At 39.4% G+C, this 23031-nt stretch overlaps 1 protein-coding gene across 7 annotated transcripts in view; it reads right to left on the bottom strand.

Annotated features, from left to right (window-relative positions):
* The window catches only part of Akap9 (A-kinase anchoring protein 9), a 160387-nt gene that overhangs the window by 6354 nt on the left and 131002 nt on the right, over positions 1-23031 (bottom strand). For 6 of the 7 annotated variants that reach the window (XM_029558377.1, XM_029558381.1, XM_029558380.1 and 3 more), the window contains 10 exons: positions 21487-21675; positions 16072-16216; positions 13976-14195; positions 12668-12818; positions 7264-7932; positions 6285-6493; positions 5371-5476; positions 3760-3942; positions 2117-2314; positions 898-1130 (listed from right to left, as the gene is read on the bottom strand). In XM_029558377.1, coding sequence (XP_029414237.1) covers positions 898-1130; positions 2117-2314; positions 3760-3942; positions 5371-5476; positions 6285-6493; positions 7264-7932; positions 12668-12818; positions 13976-14195; positions 16072-16216; positions 21487-21675 — 2303 coding nt within the window. The remainder of the gene's footprint in view (positions 1-897; positions 1131-2116; positions 2315-3759; positions 3943-5370; positions 5477-6284; positions 6494-7263; positions 7933-12667; positions 12819-13975; positions 14196-16071; positions 16217-21486; positions 21676-23031) is intronic. The other variant, XM_029558378.1, reaches the window with a different exon arrangement.

Genomic DNA, 23031 nt, shown 5'->3' with positions numbered 1-23031 from the left:
CAAAAAAAAAAAAAGGCCAGCAGCAAGATGGCTCAGCAGATAGAGACCCCTACAAGCAGGCCTGACACCCTAAATTCAATTCCCAAGTCCCCATGGCCCCAGGGTAGAAACAACACCCAAGAGCAGTCAGTCCTCTACCTCTATACCATGCAAGTCATGGCATGTACATACCACTTGCACTCATCATACACACAGAATAAAATTAAATGGGTAAATAAATGCATGGTCTTTTTGAGACAGGGTCTCTCTGTAGCCCCAGCTGGCCTGAACTCACAGAGATCAGCCTGGCTCTGCCTCTTAAGTGCCTGGGACCAAAGGCGTACGCCACCATGCCCAGCTTATCTCATGTTTTCAAAGAAAAATAAAGGAAAACTAGCCAAACCCTTTGAAGTAGTATCAGATGCAACCTGACTGATAGAACTTTTTAAAAACCAAAATCTTTTGAGATTCTGGCCCTTGAGAGACAAAAGGGAGGGCACTAGGGGAGCTGTACAAGTCAGGACTGCAGTGGCCAGGAAGTCCAGCAGAGCCTAACTCCAGTGCAACCACATGCAGGATGCATACCAAGTTCCTGAGTGATAGAGCACAGGTTAAGTCCAATCCCTGACTGAACGCAGCTAGGCCAGGACTTCCTGCAGCTGGTTACTGAGAGTTGGTTATTTAATAATGAAGAAAATCAATGTATATTAGCATAAGTAATTAAAAAGTAATCTTTCCCCTTTTATGATCTCTGTATGTATGTATATATGTGAACTAGGTCGTTGGTTTACACAGAACAATGTAAAGAATCCTGCTAAAAGGAGAACAGGCAGGAATGTCTTAGTGACAAACACTGCCTTCTCTAAAATGTCCTATTAGAGAATTTATGACTAACATATTTTCTTGCAAATACTTTACCTCGAAATTGCAATAGACACTCTGACAGCTGATCGAAACCTGGTGAAACCCTTTGGGCGGTTGGTGATCACCTCGAGATCAGTGAAGGCAGGGTGCCCCCCCATGCGGGCGAGTAGCCCCAAAGTGGCGTCCTCACACTCTTGGAACCCCCCAAGCAGTAGCAGCAGGTATTTCTTCTGATAAATGAGAGCTTTTCGAAAACTTTCAGCTCTCAGATATTTACCATAAATTCTCTGTATTTAAAGACGGGAAGAACACAGAAACACAGTGAAACATCATTCAAATTCTTTTCTAGAGGAAAGTTTCTTAAATCAATCAAACAAACAAACAAATAGTAGAAGCCGGGCATCCTACCACTGTTTTCTACTCTATCAGTAACCCTTATGTTCTGCCTCTGCAGTCAGTGGACTGACTGTTAACCTTAGAGTCATGCTTTGTTTATTTCTGGCTTTAGCCCTTTTCATCATATTTATTGCAGATATTTTTGTCATCTTATTATCATTTAAGTTTTAAAAACTGTGTATGAACTTTTAAAACAAGGATGGTCACTTATGTATTTAGCTTCTTTTCCTCCTCCTCCTTTTTTTTTTTGCCCTTTTTGAGAAAAGGTCTCCCTGTAGCCCCAGCTGTCCTGGAACTCACTATGTAGACCAGGTTGGCCTTGAACTCACAGAGATCCACCTGCCTCTGCCTCCCAAGTGCTGGAATTAAAGGCGTGTGCCACCACACCTGGCTGTATCATAAATGTATGTTCATTTCAGAGTTTAAACATCCCAAGTATGTTCTTTCCTTTCATTTTGGACTCACGCTAATTGATTAGGGTAGCTTTATGACAACATTCATTCTCAGACACTAGTAGCAACTTGCCGGGACTTCCCATCCCGGGGCATGTTCTTCCACTGATAGCCATTATGCTTTCCTTAGGAGCTGGAAGATAACACTTCTATTTGCCTGCTGGGGAAGAAACTCTGGGCAGTAGGGCCATGTGCTGTGTGTGCTGACTGTTGAGACAGAGCGAAATCTGGCTCCAGTGCTGGGTTTCCCTTTCTACAAAGGTTTCCTTTCTACAAACCTCCTGTGACCAGCCCAAGACACTGCAATTGTGAGAGACTGAAGACAGATGCCCAGGGACACAGCCTGAGCAGCACCTACACCTTCTGTAGCCTGTTCCACTAAAGTCAGTGAGAGGGGCTTGGTGTAGACAGAAGATGTCCCCTACCTTCAAGGTGGCATGTTCAGTGTCAGGGCTCAGATTCTGAAGTAAAGAATCATTTCTCAGTTCAGCTTTCAGTTTGCACACTTCAGCTTCTGCCTTTTTCAAGGATTTCTGAAGAGCCAACTTTTCCCTGTTCCAGACTTCTTTTTCCGAAGCAATGATGACTTCGATGTTAGCACCACCGAAGGAAAACCTAGAAGACTGCAGAGACCACAGCCTTGCATCACTTTCAAGACTGAGTCTCTGAAGAATCTGAATTAAACACATTAAAGGTATCATAACAGACACAGTGCCCCGGCTTTTTAACTCCACAGGGTTAAGTTCACATACAATCACAACTGACATTAACCACTCAATTCTTTGTTGAGGAGATGGACTTTTTAAGTTTCTGGAAGCCTAGACACAGAAGTTTAGCAGAGCCTTCAACCAAAAAATTCAGGAGACTGAAAAGCCAGAGTCTGGATCTACATACTGAGTCTAGAATACAGATGTGGAGAAAGCCCAGTATCTCCATCACTGAGTGATCCTTATGCTAGCCACATGATGAGCTATCATTTGTTTGACTATGTAGTTGTTTGACCAGCTTTTTCTACCTTTAAATAGATGGGTGGATATAGAAACTAGCCTTCTATTTCACAGCTTAAAGAAAAAATTAAAATTCCTAGAGTAGCTTATTAGCCTGGAATATATAACCTAACATCTTTCATTCAGTCACAAACACAGTAAGTGATAACTGAAGAACCAGAATTCACATTTGAATATCTCTTTACATTTGCGTACTGTCAGTCAACCTGTCTTTGGAGATAGACCTTTGATTGTGACTTGGTTTTCTCAAGCACAAGGCTGGATGTGGATAAGTGATTCTGTACCCAGAGTACAGTCCAGAAACCTCCCCATAATATAGCTATTATTATTTGTGCTAGATAGCTTTAGCTGCCAACTTGACACCTGAGTTGGGGGAACCTCAACTGGGGAACTGCCTCCATTGAACTGGCCTGTGGCCAGTGCCATCCCTGGCAGATGGTCCTGTATTGTATTAAGAAAGCAGGATGAGCACAGGCCAGGGGAATAAGCCAGTAAGCAGTGCTCTTCCATGGCCTGTGCTTCAGCTCCTGCCTCCAGGTTCTTGCCCCGAGTTCCTACCTTGGGGTCCCTGATGAACTGTGACCTAGGAGATGTAAGTCAAATAAACCCTTTCCTCTCCAAGTTCCTATTGGTCAGTGTGTTTTGTCATAGCAATCAAAGGCAGACTAGAACATTATTATTGTCATATAATATTTTCTATAGATCCTACTAAGATTCAGAAACTTGGTACTTTAAAATAATATATAGATTTTTTTAATCTTTATTGTTTTTATTTTATGTGTATGTGTATATTGCCTGCATGTAGGTAAGTGAACCCATGTCGTGCAATGCTCGTGGAAGACAGAAGCAGCTGTCAGATCCCCTGGAACTGGAGTTCAGACAGTTGTTAGCTGCCATGTGGGTGCTGGGATTTGAACCCCAGTTTTCTGCAGGAACAGTCAGTGTTCTTAACTGCTGAGCCATCTCTCTAGCCCCCGAAACGTGGTACTTTTTACATTATAGTTAAAAGTAAAACTAGGTAGCAAAACCAAACTTTGTGTTACTTTTAAAAATAGACGTACATAATCTCTACCCGCTCCTGTCTGTCGATAACACCTCATCTGTTCTTCCAGCTTCATGACCATGTTCCTTAAATCATTCTTTTCTTCAGTTAGCTGACTGATATGCCCTGTCAGTTCAGCATTCTGTCTCAGCAGTCTTTCAGTCAATGAGCCACAGGAAGTACTTGGTGGCATTAAGCTATGCTGGAAAAACAAAATGGCCCAAAGTCACATAGAGAGTCATGTACATGAGTAACTCATGCAAAAGTGATCAGGTGCTGAGAGCAACAGACTTCAAGAACTGGAACGTGGTTAAACAGTAGTAGAAACGTGCCAAGCAGGAAGGCAGCTGTGGAAGGATTTAGTTGGCAGAAGGAAGATCATTCAAGTACAGAGGCTTATGCAAGAATGTGCTGCTTAAGGAGCCACTAGTTGCTTTTTAAGACTAAATTTTGCTGCACTTTATGATAACAGACCTAAACCAAGGAAACAGTCATGAAAGGCTTTAATGCACACCACTAACAAAATTTATCATCTTTGAAAGATTCCTTTGGTAGCAGTGTGCTGAAGAGAATAGCTCAGGGAAGACAGAACAACTGGAGTGCCTGGGTATTCCTGCTAGGAAGCTCTTAACAATTCAGGCAGAAAACATTGAGGAGTGCCTAGGGACAGAGAGGAAAGGGCACATGAAACAGGGACTTAGAAGACAGAGGACACAGGATTTAGGGACTGCTTAGATGCATATGTTAAGGATGAAGTAACATGGTCTATGCTGACTTTCAGCCTTCCAAAGTGTGTACTACCACAACCAGAAAGGGGTCTGAGAGAGAAAAGGGAAAGACAAGATGATGTGCAGTTTTGAATGTGTCTGTGAGGTTCCTAAGGGATCACTATGGGGACCATTTCCCTAAGAAAAGATATCGAGCATCTAACTGAAAATACAAGCCATCACAGCTATACTAGAACCACAGGCCACTAGACAATTGATTCCAGAAGGGCAAGTTCTTGTCAAATTTCTTCACTGTATCTCTAGACCTATATAGTACCTGGAACACGGTACATAGGTGCTCAATAAGTCTAGTGAGAGCTCACAGTGTAGAAGTGAGTGAGCTTTCTTAGTTGTAGGCAACACAGAAAACAGAAGATGACAGAAGGAAGAGGAACCCCAAAGCTGTCTGAGTAAAGAAGTGGATGAGATGAGAGCACTGACATAAAAGGCAAGGAAAAAGTGTTTTAAGACAGAGTACTTCCTCAAGAGGTCAAAAAAATCAAATGTATGAGAAAGTCAGAAAGGAGTGCAAAGAGTCACCATAATAGTTACTAACAGGGAAGACAAAACCAGTAGGATTCTAGGGGCAGTTCATGGAGTGGTAAGGACCGAGAAGCCATGCTGTTCTTTCAAGAAGCTTGTATCTAGTAAGAGGTCAATGTAATTATTTAGTAACAATAGTTAAAGTTAACCCCTCTCCCTAACTTTCACTTTCTCTTATTGGGGAACGAGAAACACTATATTTAAAATCCCAAACTAAATCAAATAGAAACTCTTACAAAATAGTCTGCCAGTTTCAAATAATCCACATTTTCCATTTAATCTTTGCTCTCTGCTTCACAAAGAGTTTTAAAAAGTCTTACCTCTTCTCTTGGCTGGCCAGTTAGTCTATGTAGTTGTAAAATAATTCCATCAATATTTTCTTGAACCCAAATAAAAGTTTCAACATCTGTTGTTTCAAACTGTAGTCTTTAAGAAGAAGACAAAAAGTCACAACACAACTTCTCCTTATGGAACTTATATACACTAGAGGCTAGGTGATGCTCTGCGTTACTAACACACACCAGAGGCTAGGGGATGCTCTGCGTTACTAACACACACCAGAGGCTAGGGGATGCTCTGTGTTACTAACACACATGCACTAGAGGCTAGGGGATGCTCTGTGTTACTAACACACACTAGAGACTAGGGGATGCTCTGTTTCACTTGTCGCTTTGTCCCCTAAGTATTCCCTTCTCTGGTTCAAGGTTTTAGTTGTTTTCAGATGTCTGAGTTCTGTTAAAGAATATCATCATCTATGGGGCTGGAGAGATGGCTCAGTGGTTAAGAACACTGGCTGTTCTTGCAGAAGACCCGGGTTCAAATCCCAGCACCCATATGGCAGCTAACAACTGTCCAAAACTCCAGTTCCAAGGGATCTGACGGCCTCTTCTGTCCTCTGAGGGCATTGCACGACATGGGTGCACTTACCTACATGCAGGCAATACACGCACACATGCAAAAAATAAAATAAAATAAAAAAAAAGAATATCATCTAATGTAAACATGATTATCTTTAAATTCCTTTTCCTTGGGCTGGGCTTAGTGGAACATGGCTTTAATCCAAACACACTGGGAGGTAGAGACAGGAGGATCTCTGTGAGTTCCAGGCCAGTCAGGGCTACATCATGAGACCCTGTCTCAAAAATAACAAAGGCCAAAACCAGTATTTTTTTTCTTCCTCACACTCGGCTAGTCTAAGAATGCCATTTTCCAAAGATGAGGGAGAAAGTCTAACCTGTTGCAGGCTTTCTGGGCTAGATGTTGCAGTTTTAAGGCTACACACTGAAGCTTTTTCCTGATTATTTCCAGTTCATGACTGTGGCCAGTTTCTCCTCCATTCATTTCAATCAACTTTGCGTAGCTTGAGTCTTCTGTCTCTCCTTCCATCTTCTGCTGAAGAACCCAGTTTCTAGTTCGATCATTAGTGAAGCTCCAGGTGGCTGGCTGGCAATTTTGGACAGAAAAATAAAACAGTGATTATAAATGATCAGAATTTTATTTTTATTATTTTTTTTGTCTTTTTGAGATGGGGTCTCCCTGTAGCCCCAGCTGTCCTAGAACTCACTATGTAGACCAGGCTGGCCTTGAACTCACAGAGATCCGCCTGCCTCTGCCTCCCGAGTGCTGGGATTAAAGGCGTGCGCCATCACGCCCGGCTAGAACTTTATATTTTTAAGAGAACGTGATATTTGTTCATATTGCAAATAAAGGTACAGAGATACCATTTTTAGGTGATCTGTATATAACTATTTAAATATTTCAATAATAAAATACTTGAAATTTAAAAACTTTTAAACTATTTTAAAATATTAAAATAACTCATAAATTAAAAAATACTATTTATTACTACTGTTTCTGTGTACATGTGTGCTATGGGATTCATGTAAAGGTCAGAAGACAACTTTGTGGCATTGGTTCTCTCTTTCCATTTTTCCACAGGTTCCAGAGCTGGAACTCAGGTCAATATGCGGTAAAGTACCTTTACTCACTGAGCTATCTATCTCATTGACCTTCATAAATATTTTATTAGTTGTTTTGTTTTGACAAGGTTTCCCTAGTCCCAGCTCTCTTAGACTGAATCATTATGTGGACCAGGCTGGTCTCACAGAGATCTCACAGTGATCTGCCTGCCTCTTCTTCCTGAGGGCTGGGATTAAAGGCATGTGCCATCATGCCTGGCTTTCATAAATATTAAAAAGGAACAAAAAATTTACCTCATTAAGATTCTGATACAGAATTCGTCTGCTTTCCCGCTTTTCCTCTCTTTCTAGTTCTTGTTTCTGGAATTCCTGCATGATTCCTTGCAGTCGCTTCCCTTCAAGGTCTAACTTGTACACCTGCTGCCTTTTCTCTTCCAGCTGGTGCTGCAGATCCTCTACTTTGGACTGGAGCTCATGCATTTTCCTCTGTCCCTGGGTGTTAGCCTCCTGCTCTGTCTGCAATGTCTTCCAATGAACCTGCCTGTCTTTTTCCATTTGCTGCCTTGTTTGCAGAGAATCCAGTTTATATTTTTCAGTCTCATTCAACAGTTCTACGATGCGGCTGTGCTTTTCCTCTAGCTGTTTCTGTAACTCTTTAAGCAAGTCTTCTGAAGGTAAGGACGGCCGAGGCTGCCCACTGTCATCACCACTCTGCAACTGGGCGTGCAACTCCCGCTCCTTATCTAGCGTGCTCCTCAGCTCCTGAATTCGAACTTTCTCAGATTCCAGAAGTACTTGAAGCTCTAAGTTTCGGCCTTGTTCTTCTGAGAGCTGGGCATCATATAGCATCTTTTGTGATTCCATTTTCTGCTGTGATTCATTTAGTAGTTGTTTCTGTTGTTCCAAAAGGAGATTTAACTGCATATTCCTCTGTTTCTGATCCTCAAGTGAAAATTTCAGGTCCTTGAAGTGAAAATAAAAGATTAACACACCATATTAAAAATACTTTGTGGGCTGGAAAGATGCCTTAGCCATTAAAGGCTCAAGCTCACAACCTAAAAACACTTTACAAGTGAATAACCATTACTTTAGTAACAACGTGACAGTATCTAGTAACAGAAGACAGAACAGTTACCCAGTAGATAGTGGTTAGAACATAATTATTTAGATAGCCAAATGGTTTTCATCAAGAATATGAACAAAATATATCAACACAAAACTTATCTGGCTAAATATAAGTCATTCAAATGACACCTTTAAAAATATATGTGTTAAGGCCGGGTGTGATGGTGCACTCCTTTAATCCCAGCACTTGGGAGGCAGAGGCAGGCGGATCTCTGTGAGTTCAAGGCCAGCATGGTCTACATAGTGAGTTCCAGGACAACACAGGTGTGATTGTATGGATGCAACCTACTTACCAACACACACATACATACACACACACACACACACACACACACACACACACATACACACACATGTGTTCATATGCTACTCAATATTATTAATGGGATACTTTTTCTAAATATCAAAGTATAAGAAAATACTTGTTTCTCAGTATCATACATTAGCAGTATCAAGAATGGTGAGCACAGGGAGGAAGTGATCTTCAATCAGGGAAAGAGAGATAACAGGATGACTGAGATGAAGGTGGAGGGGGCCTCTTTTGGGGCAGGAAAGGAACCAGAGACAGGGGTGCAGGGAGCACAAGGGCCACGAGGGAAAAGGATGAATGAGGACAAAATATGACACAGGAGTAGAATGCCATAACAAACATATTACTTTGTATGCTAACTTAAAAGATTAATTTTAAAAATGGGGCTTAAAAAATATAGAAACAATAACAAGAATTTCCCATATATTATAGCAATTCTTTCCTTTTGCAATGTGGATTCCTGGTAGGATGTGAGAGAATCTAACTCCACTGTCTTGGTTTTTAAAGAAAGATGGTGATGCCAAATGGCTATATAGGATCCCAGTTAAGAGACTGGATTTTTTCAAGACAACTTGAACTAAATTTTAAATTGTTTTTATAAAACTTAAAAAGGACTGTGGGACTTTTAAAAGCTGTACTGTGTTTTACATTCTATTAACATGAGACCTTGGGGATAAATAAGAAAGGAAAGATTACGTGTTTTTTTTTTTTTTTTTTTTTTTTTTTGAGACAGGGTCTTCCTGTAGCCACAGCTGGCCTGGAACTCACTATATAGACCAGGGTGGCCTTGAACTCACAGAGATCTGCCTGCGACCATTCCTAGTTAAGATTATGGTTTAATAATGATGTGTTTGTGAGTCAAGAAAACAAAGGTCAATTGTGCTGGCTAGCTTTTGTCAAGATTAGCTAGCGTCATTTGGGAAGAGGGAACTTTGACTGAGGAACAAAATCCTGTCAGATTGGCCTGTAGCCTGTCCTCTGTGAGGCACTTTCTTAGTTGTTTATTTATGGAACAAGGCCCATTTCCCTGTGGGTGGTATGTTCTCTGGGCAGGTAGTCCTGGGCTGTATAAGAAAGGTAGCTGAGCAAGCCAGAGGAAGAAAGCCATTAAGCAGTGCTCCTCCATTCCTTCATTCTCTATGCTTTAGTTCCTGCCTCCAGGTTTCTGCCTTGAGTTCCTGCCCTGACTTCTCTCAGTGATGGACTGTGACCTGAGAATTGTAAGATGAAGTAAATTCTTCCCCAAGTTCTTTTTGGACAGTGTTTTATCACAGCAACAGAAAAGCAAACTAAAACACACATTTTGGCAGAACATTTGGAACTTAGCAAATGCTGTAAGATGGAATTTATAGCTACAAGAACCAGCAAAACCTAACATTGGATGGAAAGAAACAATAAGGATCATTAAGTAAATATGGAGACTAAAAGAATAATACAGAGAAACAACAAAACAAAGAACTGGTTCATTTAAAAGGTAGCCATGACGGACTCTTACTTAAACGAACCAAAGAGAAAAAGACCCTAATTAACACATATAGAGAGAGAAGAAAAAGGGGAGTACTGTAGTAGATATGAAATTCAAGGAGCATTAAGAACACTTTGAAACTTAGGCTCTAAAAAAGTGGAAAATCTAAGGGAAATAGATAATTTCTACCACATATAACATGCCAATATTGAATGAACAGGATATAAACAGTTTAAAACAGATTTAAAATGAACAATGAGAATGAAGAATAATAAAGAGGTTCCTAACACAGAAAAGCACAGGACTGAACAAATTCACTGTTGAATTCTACCAGACATTTAAAAAATAATTTAACATCACCGGGCATGGTGGCGCACACCTTTAATCCCAGCACTTGGGAGGCAGAGGCAGGCGGATCTCTGTGAGTTCAAGGCCGGCGATCTGAAGCTGAGACAGGAAGATTCTGAATTCCAGACCCTGGATTATATAGTGAGACCCTGAAAAAAAAAAAAAAAAAAAAAAACCCTTAAGCTCTGAAGTCAGTTGAGGAAAGCACTGGGAAGATACCTCGATATACTGGCACAGGCAATGCCTTTCTGAATAGGGTGATACTAGCCAAGAAACAATGGCAAAGACTGACAGATAGGATGGCATCAAATTAAAAGCTTCTGCAAACAAAGGAAACAACAGTGAAGAAGCCCAAGAACGAGATGGAATCTTTGTCAACTATTCATCTGGTAAGGGATTAATACTAAAAATACATAAAAATATCAAAAAAAAAATCAAACACTATAAAAATCAAAGAATCCAGTCAACAACTGGGCAAATGAATCAAACAAACAGTTTCAAAAGAAATACTATGAGTAGCTAATAAATACATTTGAAAAATCAAATCAAATCTCACCTTAATCAGAACAGGTGTCATCAAGAAAACAAAGAGCAAATGCTGGCCATGATGCAAGGAAGAAGAAGCCCTTATACACTGTTTGTGAAATAGTATGGCCACTGTGAGGTTCCTGAAACTGATATCACAACTATCACATGTTCTTACTGTATCACTCATGGATATAACCCCCAAATAACCAACAACAGTATACAATAGAAATAACTGGCACACATATTTATTGTGACAATTTAAAAAGAGCCAAGTTGTGAAATCAGCCCAGGTGCCCACCATCAGTTGAATAAAGAAAATATGATATATGTACACAAAGAGTATATCCAACCACAAACAAGAATGAAATCATGTCACTTCAGGAATATGGATGGAACTAATGACCTATGTCAAGAGCAATAAACTGACTCTGAAAGAAACAAATACTGTATGTTTTCTTTCTCTTTGGAATTTGGATTAAAAAAAGAAGTCTTGGTAGTGGAAGGGGAACTACTGGGTGGGAACTAGAAGGAGGGAAAGAGAGGGTTATGTGAATATTATCCAAGTCTATTTTATGTGTGTTTGAAGTACCAAAATGAAACCTACTAAAACACTTTCTTGTTTATATAACTAATATATGAGTTGTATAATGTAACAATGTTTTTAAAAGTATGCGCCTGATATAAAGTGATAGGGATTCCTTTTCTGGGGATGGGGGTGGGGATTAAGACAGGATCTTCCTGTAACCCCAGTTAGATTGAGCCTGCCTCTGCCTCCCAAGTGCTGGGATTAAAGGTGTGTACTACCACACCCAGTGACGGTACTTAAAAAAAAAAAAAAGGGCTTATGAGTAGCCCTTTTAGGGTTTAGGGATAAAGTAGGTTTTAGGGATAAAGTACTCAAACTATGCAAATTAAAAAAAAAATTTATTTATTTTTATTTTGTGTTTGAGTGTTTTGCCTGCATGTGAGAACACCACGTGTGTGCAATGTCCACAGAGGTCAGAGAGGGCATTGGATTCCCCAGAACTAGAGTTACACACAATTGTTAGCTGCCATGTGGGTGCTGGGAACCAAACCTAGGTTCTTTGCAAGGGTAGCCAGTGCACTTAGCCACTGAGTCATCTCTCCAGTCCCCCAAAATATGCAAATTTGTAGTAAGAAATAAATTAGTACTTTAGAAGATGTCACTACATACAGGTTACAAATACAGAAATTAAAAGAAAATATGGCTGGGTATGGTGGCATATGCCTTTAGTCCCATTACTTGGGAGGCAGAGGCAGGCAGATCTGTGTGAAAATGAGGCCAGCCTGGTCTACCTAGCATGTTCTAGGCTCCAGGGAGACCCAGTCTCAAAAAGACAAGAAAAAGAAAATATGGCAAAAATGCTGCAAACACTTAAAATTTTTGTTTGCCATCTACTTGGTGACAACTGGATTGGTGGGACAGCCAGTGTGGTCACTGTTAAAATGGGCACTCTAGTAGCACAGCCTGCCTTGAGCAGAAAGCCAGGAAAGCTGAGGGTGCTGCCCTTGACAGAGCCCAGTGTTCATTTCCAGTTTTGCTTCTTTTAAGTAGAGCAGGAAGGGCTGCTGGTATCAAGAAATTACCCCTCTCCTCCTTTAGGAGAAAACAGAAACCCAAGCTATTCTTCACTAACCTGACACAACTGTCCCTTTTGTAAAAAATGTTTTCTCAAATTCACATCTTCAGTATTTGGTGCATTAGAGCAGTCTGTATGAATCCTCAAATGTAGGAAAAAAATTATCACAGCATTTACTTTTCCTCTTTCTACAGCTTAGAAAATTTTACAGTAGTATTCAACCCAGAGCAAATAAACTACATGTTTTAAGGGGTTAGACTGATATTTGAACTGAGAAATTCTCATGACTTTGGATCTTCCAAAGACGTAAGACAACAGTACCTCAAGTTCTTCTTTATCCCGTTCTTCACTGTGTTCCAACTTGGCTTTCTCTTTCTCCAAAGCCCACTGAAGCTCTCTTGACATCTTCTGCTCACTTGCTAATGCATCATTAAGTAAATGCACTTCATCTGTCTTATCTTTAACTTCCAACCTAAATGGAGACAAATCAACTTTAATAAAGTTATTTTGAAGAACTATATACTCATAAATAGGAAAACAGATGCCACTCAAATGCTGAGACATATTACGAACTAGTTACAGTACATAAAGTTGAGATTCTTAGCTTACTTCATTTCAAATGAACCACTGTTTCTAAAAGAACTTATTTACTATTGTAAACAATTACTTTATTGGAAGAAAAATAACATTAAAACAATTTGGGGAGCTGGAGAAATGGCTCAGTGGTTGAGAGCACTGCTGCTCTTGTAGAGGACCTGGGTTTGGTTCCTAACACTCACATGACAGCTAACAACCATAGGTGATTACAGTTCCAAGGGATCCAACACCCTCTTTTGGCCCCCACAGGCATTGCACAATACAGGTGCATTCACATACTTGCAGGCAAAAAGCACACATAAAATAAAAATATTTTTTAAGAAAATATTTTATTATTTTTATTATATATGTATGAGTGTATTGCTTGCATGTATGTACACTTGTGTCATGCAATGCCCTTGGAGGTCAGAAGGGGGTGTTAGATCTGCTGGAACTGGAGTTACAATAGTTGGTAGCTACCATGTGGGTTCTGGGAATTGAACCTAGGTCCTCTGGAAGAACAGCCAGTGCTCTTAATTGCTGAGCCATCTCTCCAGCCCCATAAAAATAAAATATTAAAAAAAATTTCCTTGTCTTTTACTGAATACAGAAATCATCATGTAAATGTGTGTGTATGAAATCAATGTCCAAGATAAAAGTGACTTTACTTGCAACATCTATTTGGCAAGCAGAATACCTTAGCATTCAGAGCAACAATATATCCCTTTTCTAAGCACTATCTATTCAAAACTTGGCCTGTTAGTGAACTAAACCACGAAATCATCAACATTACTTATAATTAGTTGGTGGTAAAATAGAGGTCAAAATTATATCTAATAAGTGTTGAAGAGAACAGAAGCCACAGTAGAAAACAGGCCAAAATGATCATGTTTGTATATGGAAAAATCTGTGGAGTTTTCTTGCTCTATTGCAGTTCTTCTTACAAATAACGTAGTTTGAAGTTTTGTGTAATACCTGTATAAATATACAGGCAAAAGTTGTTCAATCCCTCTACGAATACACAATGACTTGATAGTAAAGAACCTTGCATACCTGAATGCTTCTAACTCCTTTAGGTGCTTATGCTGGGCCTTGAGTGTTGTTTCTAGCTCCAGTTTTGTTTGTGCGAGTTCACTTTTTAGTTCAGCAACCACCATTTTTTCTGAACTCAACTGTTCCTGCAGCTCAGCTGCTCGGTCCTTCACACTGCTGAGCTCCACTTGCATCTCCAGCATCTGAGACTGCTTCTGTTGCATATTGTATTCCAAGACTTCTAAAAGGAACATGATTAATATCTAAACATGGTCTAGCAACTTATACTTCCTTTATTAATATTTCATTCATAAGAACTTATTTATAATTTAGGATATTACCACAAAGAAATTATGAAATGCTTCCCAGCCCCAAAGTTGATAATTTAAGTAAATAAATGGTTCTGTTTTCCACAGGGTGCTAGTGGAGACGAGTTCAGAATTACAAATAAAGAAGAATGACAAAAATGTTAACAATACATTAATGGGTGCAAGAAAAAATATGCAACTTGAAATGCTCATATATTGTTGAGAGCAATTTGTATATTTGTACATTTGGAATGTAAACAATTCACATTAAAACCCCCAATGATTTCTGATAGTCACACGTAATAAATGCAGGACTTACCCAGGTAACTATGATTATAATGATCAGCTTCTTTCTCTTTTTGTGACAATGTCTGTCTGTAACCCAGGCTGGTATGAAACTCATGGCAATCCTGCTTCAGCCTCTCAAATGCTGAGACTATAGGCATGAGTCACCACCTTAGCTCTCTCAGCTTTTCAATTACAAATGTGACCCTATGCTTCAAAGTCTGTAGGAGCATGGGTGTTTCTACCACTGACACAAAATTACCAAAGAGGAAGCCAGTTGTCCTCACTAGACACGAAGAAGACTTACTCTCTAATGATTTCCAGCTGTAGTTAAAAAAAAAAAAAAAGAAAACCCAAAACAAAACCCTTATTGAAAAGTGGGGAAAAGATCCACTAAGCCTATATCAAAAGCAAAAATTGAACCAGTCAATAATCATGTGCAAAAGGAATAAATGACTTCCTCAAAGTTAATTAAAACCACAATAAATGTACATAGCATACCCAGCAACAATGTGGCAACAATACCAGCTGCTGGCAAAGAGGAAAAGCACAGACCACTCACACTGCTAGTGAGCATCAAACTGATAGGACTGTTTCCAAAATAGTTTGGGCCAGACACGGGGGTACACACCTGTTACCCTACCCCTTGGGAAAGTGGAGACAGAAGTATTGGGAGCTAAGGACCATCTCTGGCTACATATCAAGGCCAGCATGGGCTACATGAGAATCTATCTCAAAAGAAAAGAAGTTTGGCATTATCTAATAAATTTGAAGATACACATCTTATGATCTGGAATTTCATTCCTAGGAAGCTAAGAAAACTTGTGTCCAAGCATATCAGAAACACTGTAGAACAAGGTCTCTAACAGCACTGACCCTACTGTTAAAAAGCAGAAATAACCCAAATTACTCAAGCACAGACTTAACATGTAAATTGTGGAACACCTCCACAAGTCAATTCTATACAGAAACAAAAGTGAACTTGAAGATACATGCAGTAACTTAAGAAGCAAGACACAAAATAAGCACAGATGGATAAAGTTCAAAACCAGGAAAGCATTAGCACCACACACAGTCTAGTAGTTTATACCCCGGTAGGAAAACTAAAGAAAAACATCAGATAGTGATAACCTAAGTTACACAGAGGAAGACGTGAGGGCAAGTTCCAGTTCTTGACAGGGGTAATGATCCCACATATTCATTTCATAATTTGTTATTCTCTGTATCTGAATTTTTGTATTTTACTTTTCTATATGGATGTCATAGATTACAGTTTTATAAACTAAGGACTAAAAAATAAGTAGCTACTTTTATTGTGTATTTCCCTTTCTTTTAGGTAAGATAACAAATAGCTTTAGAACAAAGAAAACACACGTAATGGGCTGAACCAGATCAAGGTAAGGTGTGTTAATTTTAAATTAGTTATACCTACTTAAAACCAATTTGACCATTGTTAGATCATCTTAATGTTATAATAATAAGGAAAATGTCTGTGTAATCCCAGTAGCCTGTCACACAGCATACCCTGGCTTGGCTTGTCACTTTCTTGCTCTCTTTTCAGGGTCACTTTCCTGCCATTAATCTGGGCGCGCAATGCTTCAATTTCAGATAACAAACTCCTTCGATCTGCTTTCTGGAGACATTCCATAGCTGCTTGATATTCAATACTCTGTAACAAAGGAAAATGAAAACCCTAGTGAAGAGAGGTATAAAGATAATAAAAACTCTAGGAAGTCTGAATAAGAATGAATGGAATGCACATGCTAATTTTTCACTTAAAACTGTGCAGTTTTTCTTGTCAAAAAAAAAGTGAGAGTCTGCTGCAGACAGATGCTCCTTCAGTCTTTTTATTGATTATAGATCAACTGTGTGTGGGCACATGAATGCCACATGTGGGTATGGAGGTCAGAAGACAATTTGTGGGAGTTGGTTCTCTTTTCTACCATGCGTGTTCCAAAGATCAATCTCAGGTTATCAGACTTGGTGGTGTATCCACTGAGCCATTGTGCTGGCCCAGGAACATTCTTTGTGTAACCACAATATAATTATCAAGAGGAAGTAACATTACTACTGTGACATCTAACATATACAACTTTTATTTAAATTTTTAATAAATGTTCTTTACAGAAAAATAAAAAGTGGTATTAAGTCTTCTGTGACCTTGAAATTTCTGAGAGTACAAGCTATTTTGTCCTATGTTCTTCAATCTTAAAAAAAAAAAAACCTTTTAACTTTGTATTAATTTAAGTTCTTGTGTACCCTTTAGCCCCCAAATGATAGTATTTTATATAACCACAGCACATTATTAAAACAAGGAAACTGACATGGGTAATAACACTGTTAACTACAGGCTTATTGGAGTTTCTTAGTTTTTGACATGTGTACTTTTTCTTGGTGTATAGCATTACCTAGTTTTATCACTTGCAAAGGTTCATGTACACACACCATAGTCAGTATACAGAACTATTTGATCAAACACTAAAGTCTCATTTTCTCCCTAACCTTTGCCCCTGGCAAGCACTTATCTGCTGCTCTCTATCATAATTTTATCATTTTGAGAGTTCATATAGCAGACAGCATACTGACGATATCAACAGTTTGTTCCTTTTAAACTACTGAGTTGTATTTCATTGTATGAAAGTACAGCTGGTCCATCCACTCACCTACTGGAGGATGAATGGGTTGCTTCCAATTGGGAGCAATTACAAATAAACTGCTATGAATATTCACATATAGGTTTTCAATAAGACTTAAGTTTTCATTTCTGTCTGATTTTATATCTTTGAGTGTGAATGCTACACTATATGGTAAACATATGTATGATATTCTAAGAAACTGCCAGGATACCTCCTGCACTACACTCTTAACAACAATATATGTGAGATGCAGTTTCTATGCATTTCCATCAGTATTTTGTCCCTCCCCCTCCATTTTAATAGATATATAAGAGCCTGACAATTTTCTTTAACCAAGAGTGAATTCTGGTTATGCATTTAATGGAAGACAACAAAAGTGGTATGTCAGAAGTTACCTGATGGTGTTCTTTTCCATTATGGTAATACTGACTCTGATTGCCTAAGTTAGGTCATGTCAGCAAGGTTTCTCTACCATAGAGTTACACTTTGCCCTTACAATTAAAAAGGATCTTTTGGAGCTTTATTTTGCAATTATATAAATATGTCTTAACTTTTTCATAGCTTCAGCATCTATCACTGATTATTTCTTGAGCAAATCCTGTTTAATAAAGGGTGCGTCTCTTAAGTCCATTGCTCCTTCTAGAACATTCACTAGGTGGCATTCTACCGTGATAATTTTTTTTTCAAATTTGCAAAAAGCTTTAATTGTATAGTACATGTAGCACAGTTTAGCACCTTTATTATACTTTCTCCATTTGGAAGTACAGTTGAGTGGTACCAAGTATATTCACATCCAGCCACGGATAACTATACTGATGTGCACAGCAGCACTAGTCACAATAGCTAAAAGGTGGAAACAGCCAAAATGTCCACCAAACAAGTGGTCCAGCTACACGGTGAAATAATATTCAGCCTTAAAAAAGGATGGAAAGTCTGAGCCATATTATCATATGACCAAACCTTCAGAACTTTATGACACATGAAATAAGCCAGGAATAGGCAAATTTCAGAGTCAGAAAGTAGGCAGTGATTGCCATGGGCTGGGGGGTGGGAAGTTAAGTGTGCAGCAGGCTCCGACTTTCAGTTTGTAATAATGAAAATAAACTTATCTTTTTATGTAAGTATGAGCTTTGAATTCTTTTTACACTGCTTCATACTCTGTCACTATCATTTAATTTGCTGTTTAAATTTTACAAATTTAGCCAGGGAGAAAGACTTCAGGCTGGCTTTTGTGACCTTTATATATATTCCCTTCAGTCTCTGAACAATTCTTTTTTTTTTAGTTCAGTTGTTTATTGACATACAGGTAGGCTCTATAGGAACAGGCCTGGAGATGGCTGCAGTAGTTGGGAAAATGGAAGGTGGCGGGTAGAGTGTTTGTCCATAGCAACAGCTGAGCGGGGTGCAGGAACAGAAGAGCACAGTGCACAAGGAGGAATGGGGGAGGCTAAGGCTCTTAGGGAAGCAGGTATGGGCCAGGACCAAAGGCTATCTACACTGGAACCTTGGCCCTGTGACTCGGGCCCCTAACCCTTGCTAGCTGCTGACTCCTGACTCCAGGCCAGGGCTGGGAGTCCTCTGGACAACACTTTCTACAGAAACAAAGTACACAGAGATGTTGCTGTCCTCTTGTGATAACCTCAGAAAGCCTCCAAGCCTGCATCATCCCTGGCTTGGACAGAGCCACACAATTGTCAGCTGAACTCTATGTCATGTTTCAGAGGCATTAACTTTCCTTGGTGCAGTGCCACACTACAGCCCAGAGTGAGCACTACAAGTGTTGCTGGACTAACGAACAATTCTTTACTTGCCAACAAAACCAAGAGATTACAGGTTCACCTTATACTCTTCATATTCCTGCCCAGCAGCCCCAGGTCTCCAAGGAATGACATATCCTTTGAATGGAACATGCATTTCAAAGCAGGACCTGGGCACATTAAATGCTATAAGCATATTTTTAACTATTGGTTTCCCTGTTGTTAGTCATGGTTCTTTTCAGGTTTTCCATTACTTTCTATTTCTTTTATATACTTGGGAATTGAACCCAGGGCCTTCTGCATGCTAGGCAAGCACTCTACCACTGAGCTACATTCCCAGCCCTTAAAACTGTATTTTCAGAGGCTGGGCGTCATGGCACCTTTAATCCCAGCAACTCGGGAGGCAGAAGTAAGCGGATCTCTGTGAGTTCAAGGCCAGCCTGGTCTACATAGTGAGTTCCAGGACAGCTAGGGCTACAGAGAGACTCTGTCTCAAAAAGACAACAAAACTAAACAACTATTTTCAGGTTGAGACAGGATCCTACTAAGAACTTGCAGTCCTCCTGCATCAAGCACCCAAGTAACATACCACAATGGCTGGTGTTCTTGAATGAATTTTCATAAATGTTTGTTTTTAAAGAAAATACATTCACTTCATTGTTTTAAAATGCAGTGACATAAAATTATTCATAATATTCTATTATTTTTAAATTGTATGTGTGGTGTATGCGTGCATGTGTGTGCACACACTTGCCCATGTTGTACATACAGAGGCCAGAGGTTGGTGCGGGGTGTCTTTATCACTCTGAGTATATTATTTTTTGAGATAAGGTCTCTCCTTGAACCCAGGGCTCATCATTTTGGCTAGATAGGCTGGTCAGTGAGCCCTTAGGGATCCACCTGCTTCCATTTCTCCTGGCACTGAAGTTACCAATGCCCATGGGAGCTATGATTCCAAACTCAGGTTCTCATGCTTGTGTGGGAAGCATTGACCCAGAGTCATCTCCTCAGCCCCCATTCTATCATTTTTATGTTAGCTGCATCTTTACTTTTGACCCTATCTTCATTCCTAACATTAAGAAATTATGCTGTAATCATTTTGCTTAAATGATGCTCCAAGTAAGTTTCAAAGAACTAATTTTAATGTTTTATCTTCTCTACTGGGCTGCTGAATATAGTAACTCTTATTTGACTATTCACCAAAATTGATCTGTAACCTCCAAATCCAATCCTTTTGTTACTTCACTGTTGTTCAGACATGTACAGCACACAAAGCTTTAACTACCTAGTGCATAGTTCCTGGTGCATGGTTCCTGATGAAATCAAGTGATCCTCTGCCTTCTCCTTTAGCTCTCATGTGGTATACAAATGTTCTTTTCTTTTTTTCCTTCTTTGTCTTTTTGAGACAGGGTTTCCATGTAGCCCCAGCAGGCCTGAAAGTCACTATGTAGACCAGGCTGGCCTTGAATTCACAGAGATCTACCTGCCTCTGCCTCCCAAGTGCTGGTATTAAAGGAGTGTGCCACCATACCTGGGTATAAATGTTCTTATAGTTCTTACAGTCTATTAGTGCCTTGCTTTTCACATTTCTGGGCCTTTTACTTGTGTCTATATTATTTAAAATGACCCCCAAATTAGGCAACATGGGACATTTCTATGTGCAGGTAGGCTGTGACATGTCATAGCTGAAAATATGTGAGATAAGCTTCTTTTAGGTGTGAGTTATACTGCTATAACTGCTATTGCCATGCTCCACACTAATGAAGCAATAATATGTAGAAAATGAGGTGGCTTTAAATAGGACTACTGTTATGGTTTGAATGTGAAACGTCTCTCACAAGCTCATGTCTGAACAGTTGGTTCCCAGATGGTGCAGACACTATTTTGGGAGGTTCACTATTTAGGAATTGGGAGACCTAGCTGGAGGAAGCTGGTCACTGGGGCATGCCTTTGAAGGCTATACTTGGTCCCTGGTCTCATCTTTATCTCTTCCTCCTGTTTGCAATTAAGTGGGTAGCCTTTGCCATGTGCTCCTGCTTCCACGATGCTGTGCCTCAGTGTGGGCCCAGCATCAATGGAGACAAGGACGATGGGTGAAAACCTCTGAAACTGGGGCTAAAATAGACCTTCCCAACTTATACTGTCAGGATCACGTTTTGTTGCAGTGATGCCAAGTCTGATGAGTATAACCACACAGAAAACAAGATCAAGCATTAATTAACTGATGAAAATATGTGATCAGATGCTTAAGGGAACTTAAGCCTGTATTTTCACCAGGAGCAAATGGCTCATGGTAATTTTATCCTTATTTTCTTCCAGGTTATTTTCTTCCTCATTTTCTAAGTTTGGTAATTAGTCCATTAATTTTCAGTTTTTCTTACTTTCAAATATAAGGTAAAACTTTTAAGGTAATATTTTATTCTCCTGTATATTGGTAGTGGTTCCTATTAAGTGGTAACCTTCATATTTAAATTAAGACTCTAAAATCAGTAACTCATTTTCCAATTACTATTTAACATTATTCTTTAAAATAATTTTATTGATACCTGCTCCTGTATTCTCTGTTGCAAACGGCTTAATAATCCAACTGCATCTCTAGTACCCAGAGCTGTCAGCTCAGTCTGAAATGCAGCTAGCAACACACTGTGTTCCTTTAAGAAAACATGTTGAAGGGCACGTAGAAGTTCACCCCGCCAGTCCAAAAGGCTCTCGTGAGATTGAGCACTGTCATAAACCTATCAGAGTGAAAAACGCAAAAGTTAATTTTCCAATAAGCACATTTAAAAAATATTCTAGCTAAGCCAGATGTGGTGGTACATATCCCAGCACTGGGAAAGACAAAAAACAAAACAATCTAGAAATGTTAGTTTGCTAGCTTTAACACACTCATTAACAGTTTCCAGAGCAAAGATACATCTCTTTTAAAAGTGGCTATAAAACTTTTACATTCGCTATTGAATTAATAGTTATACAATATTGAACTCAGTATAAGCCCTGTAAGACATAAAACTGAATGGGTTTTTAACGTTTAAAAAAGATCTCTATTTCATTTTAAAATATACTGTTCCTTATAGAGAGACTCATTGATTTTGCTCATAATACTGAGATGTTGGCACATGTATCTCTAATCTGTATCTGATTATTACTAGTCATAATTAGTTGCACTAGGATCCTTGGCACCTGTGTATGTCTATAAAGTCATTGGGTAGATTTCAATGGTAATGTTTATCATCTCTACTAATTAACATGATGTAAATTTTTTAAAGAGTTTTAAAAAAAATTTTAAATGTCTTTTTTATTATTTTTATTTATTTATTTTATGTGTATGAGTGTATTGCCTGTATGTATTGAGTGCACCCGTGTTGTGCAACGCCGTGGAGGTAGGGAGACGGCTTCAGATTACCCTGGAACTAGAGTTAAGGATGGTTTGTAGCTGCCATGTGGGTGTTGGGAATCTAACCAGGGTCCTCTGCAAGAGCAGTCAGTGCTCTTAAATGCTGAGCCATCTCTCCAGCCCTATGACATAAATTTTTATGCTTCCTCCTCAAATATAATTAATTTTTAAAAATTCATTGATTTTTTTTTATGTGTATATCACACAGAACATCCCAAATCATCTTACTCAACTGTATACCCACTTCCCATATGGCACCCTCCCACAACCTCCCTTCCCCAACTAGAGCCCTTATACTCTGATATCCCTGCTACTGTCCACTGTGATGTCGTCACCTCCAGCTGTTCCCCACTACTTGTCTATCTGGTGAATCTAGTCACCTATCTAGAGGTCTTTGTTTTAGGAAGGTCAGCTGTTCTTCACATAGCAGCAATCCGTTGTCAATATTCCTTTAGATAAGATTGTGGTCTGCTGTTCATTTTCCCAGTATCTCCCAATATCTCCTATCTGGCATTGTTGCTTGTTATGTAGCCTTTAGCTATACATATGAACTCTAAAGAAATTATATTGGTCCCTTGAATCTTTGGGTGTTTTGGGTGTTTAAAGTCATACAGTTGGCCCAGGTAAACCAATTTATTTTTACTCTTAAGGCTGTTTAAGGATCTGTTCCTCAGAGGTCACATGGGCTTGGGAGGAG

The sequence above is a fragment of the Nannospalax galili genome, unplaced genomic scaffold, assembly GCF_000622305.1.
Source record: "Nannospalax galili isolate Female #2095 unplaced genomic scaffold, S.galili_v1.0 scaffold85, whole genome shotgun sequence".
Classification (NCBI taxonomy): domain Eukaryota; kingdom Metazoa; phylum Chordata; class Mammalia; order Rodentia; family Spalacidae; genus Nannospalax; species Nannospalax galili.
This window is presented reverse-complemented; position numbering and strand designations above follow the sequence as displayed.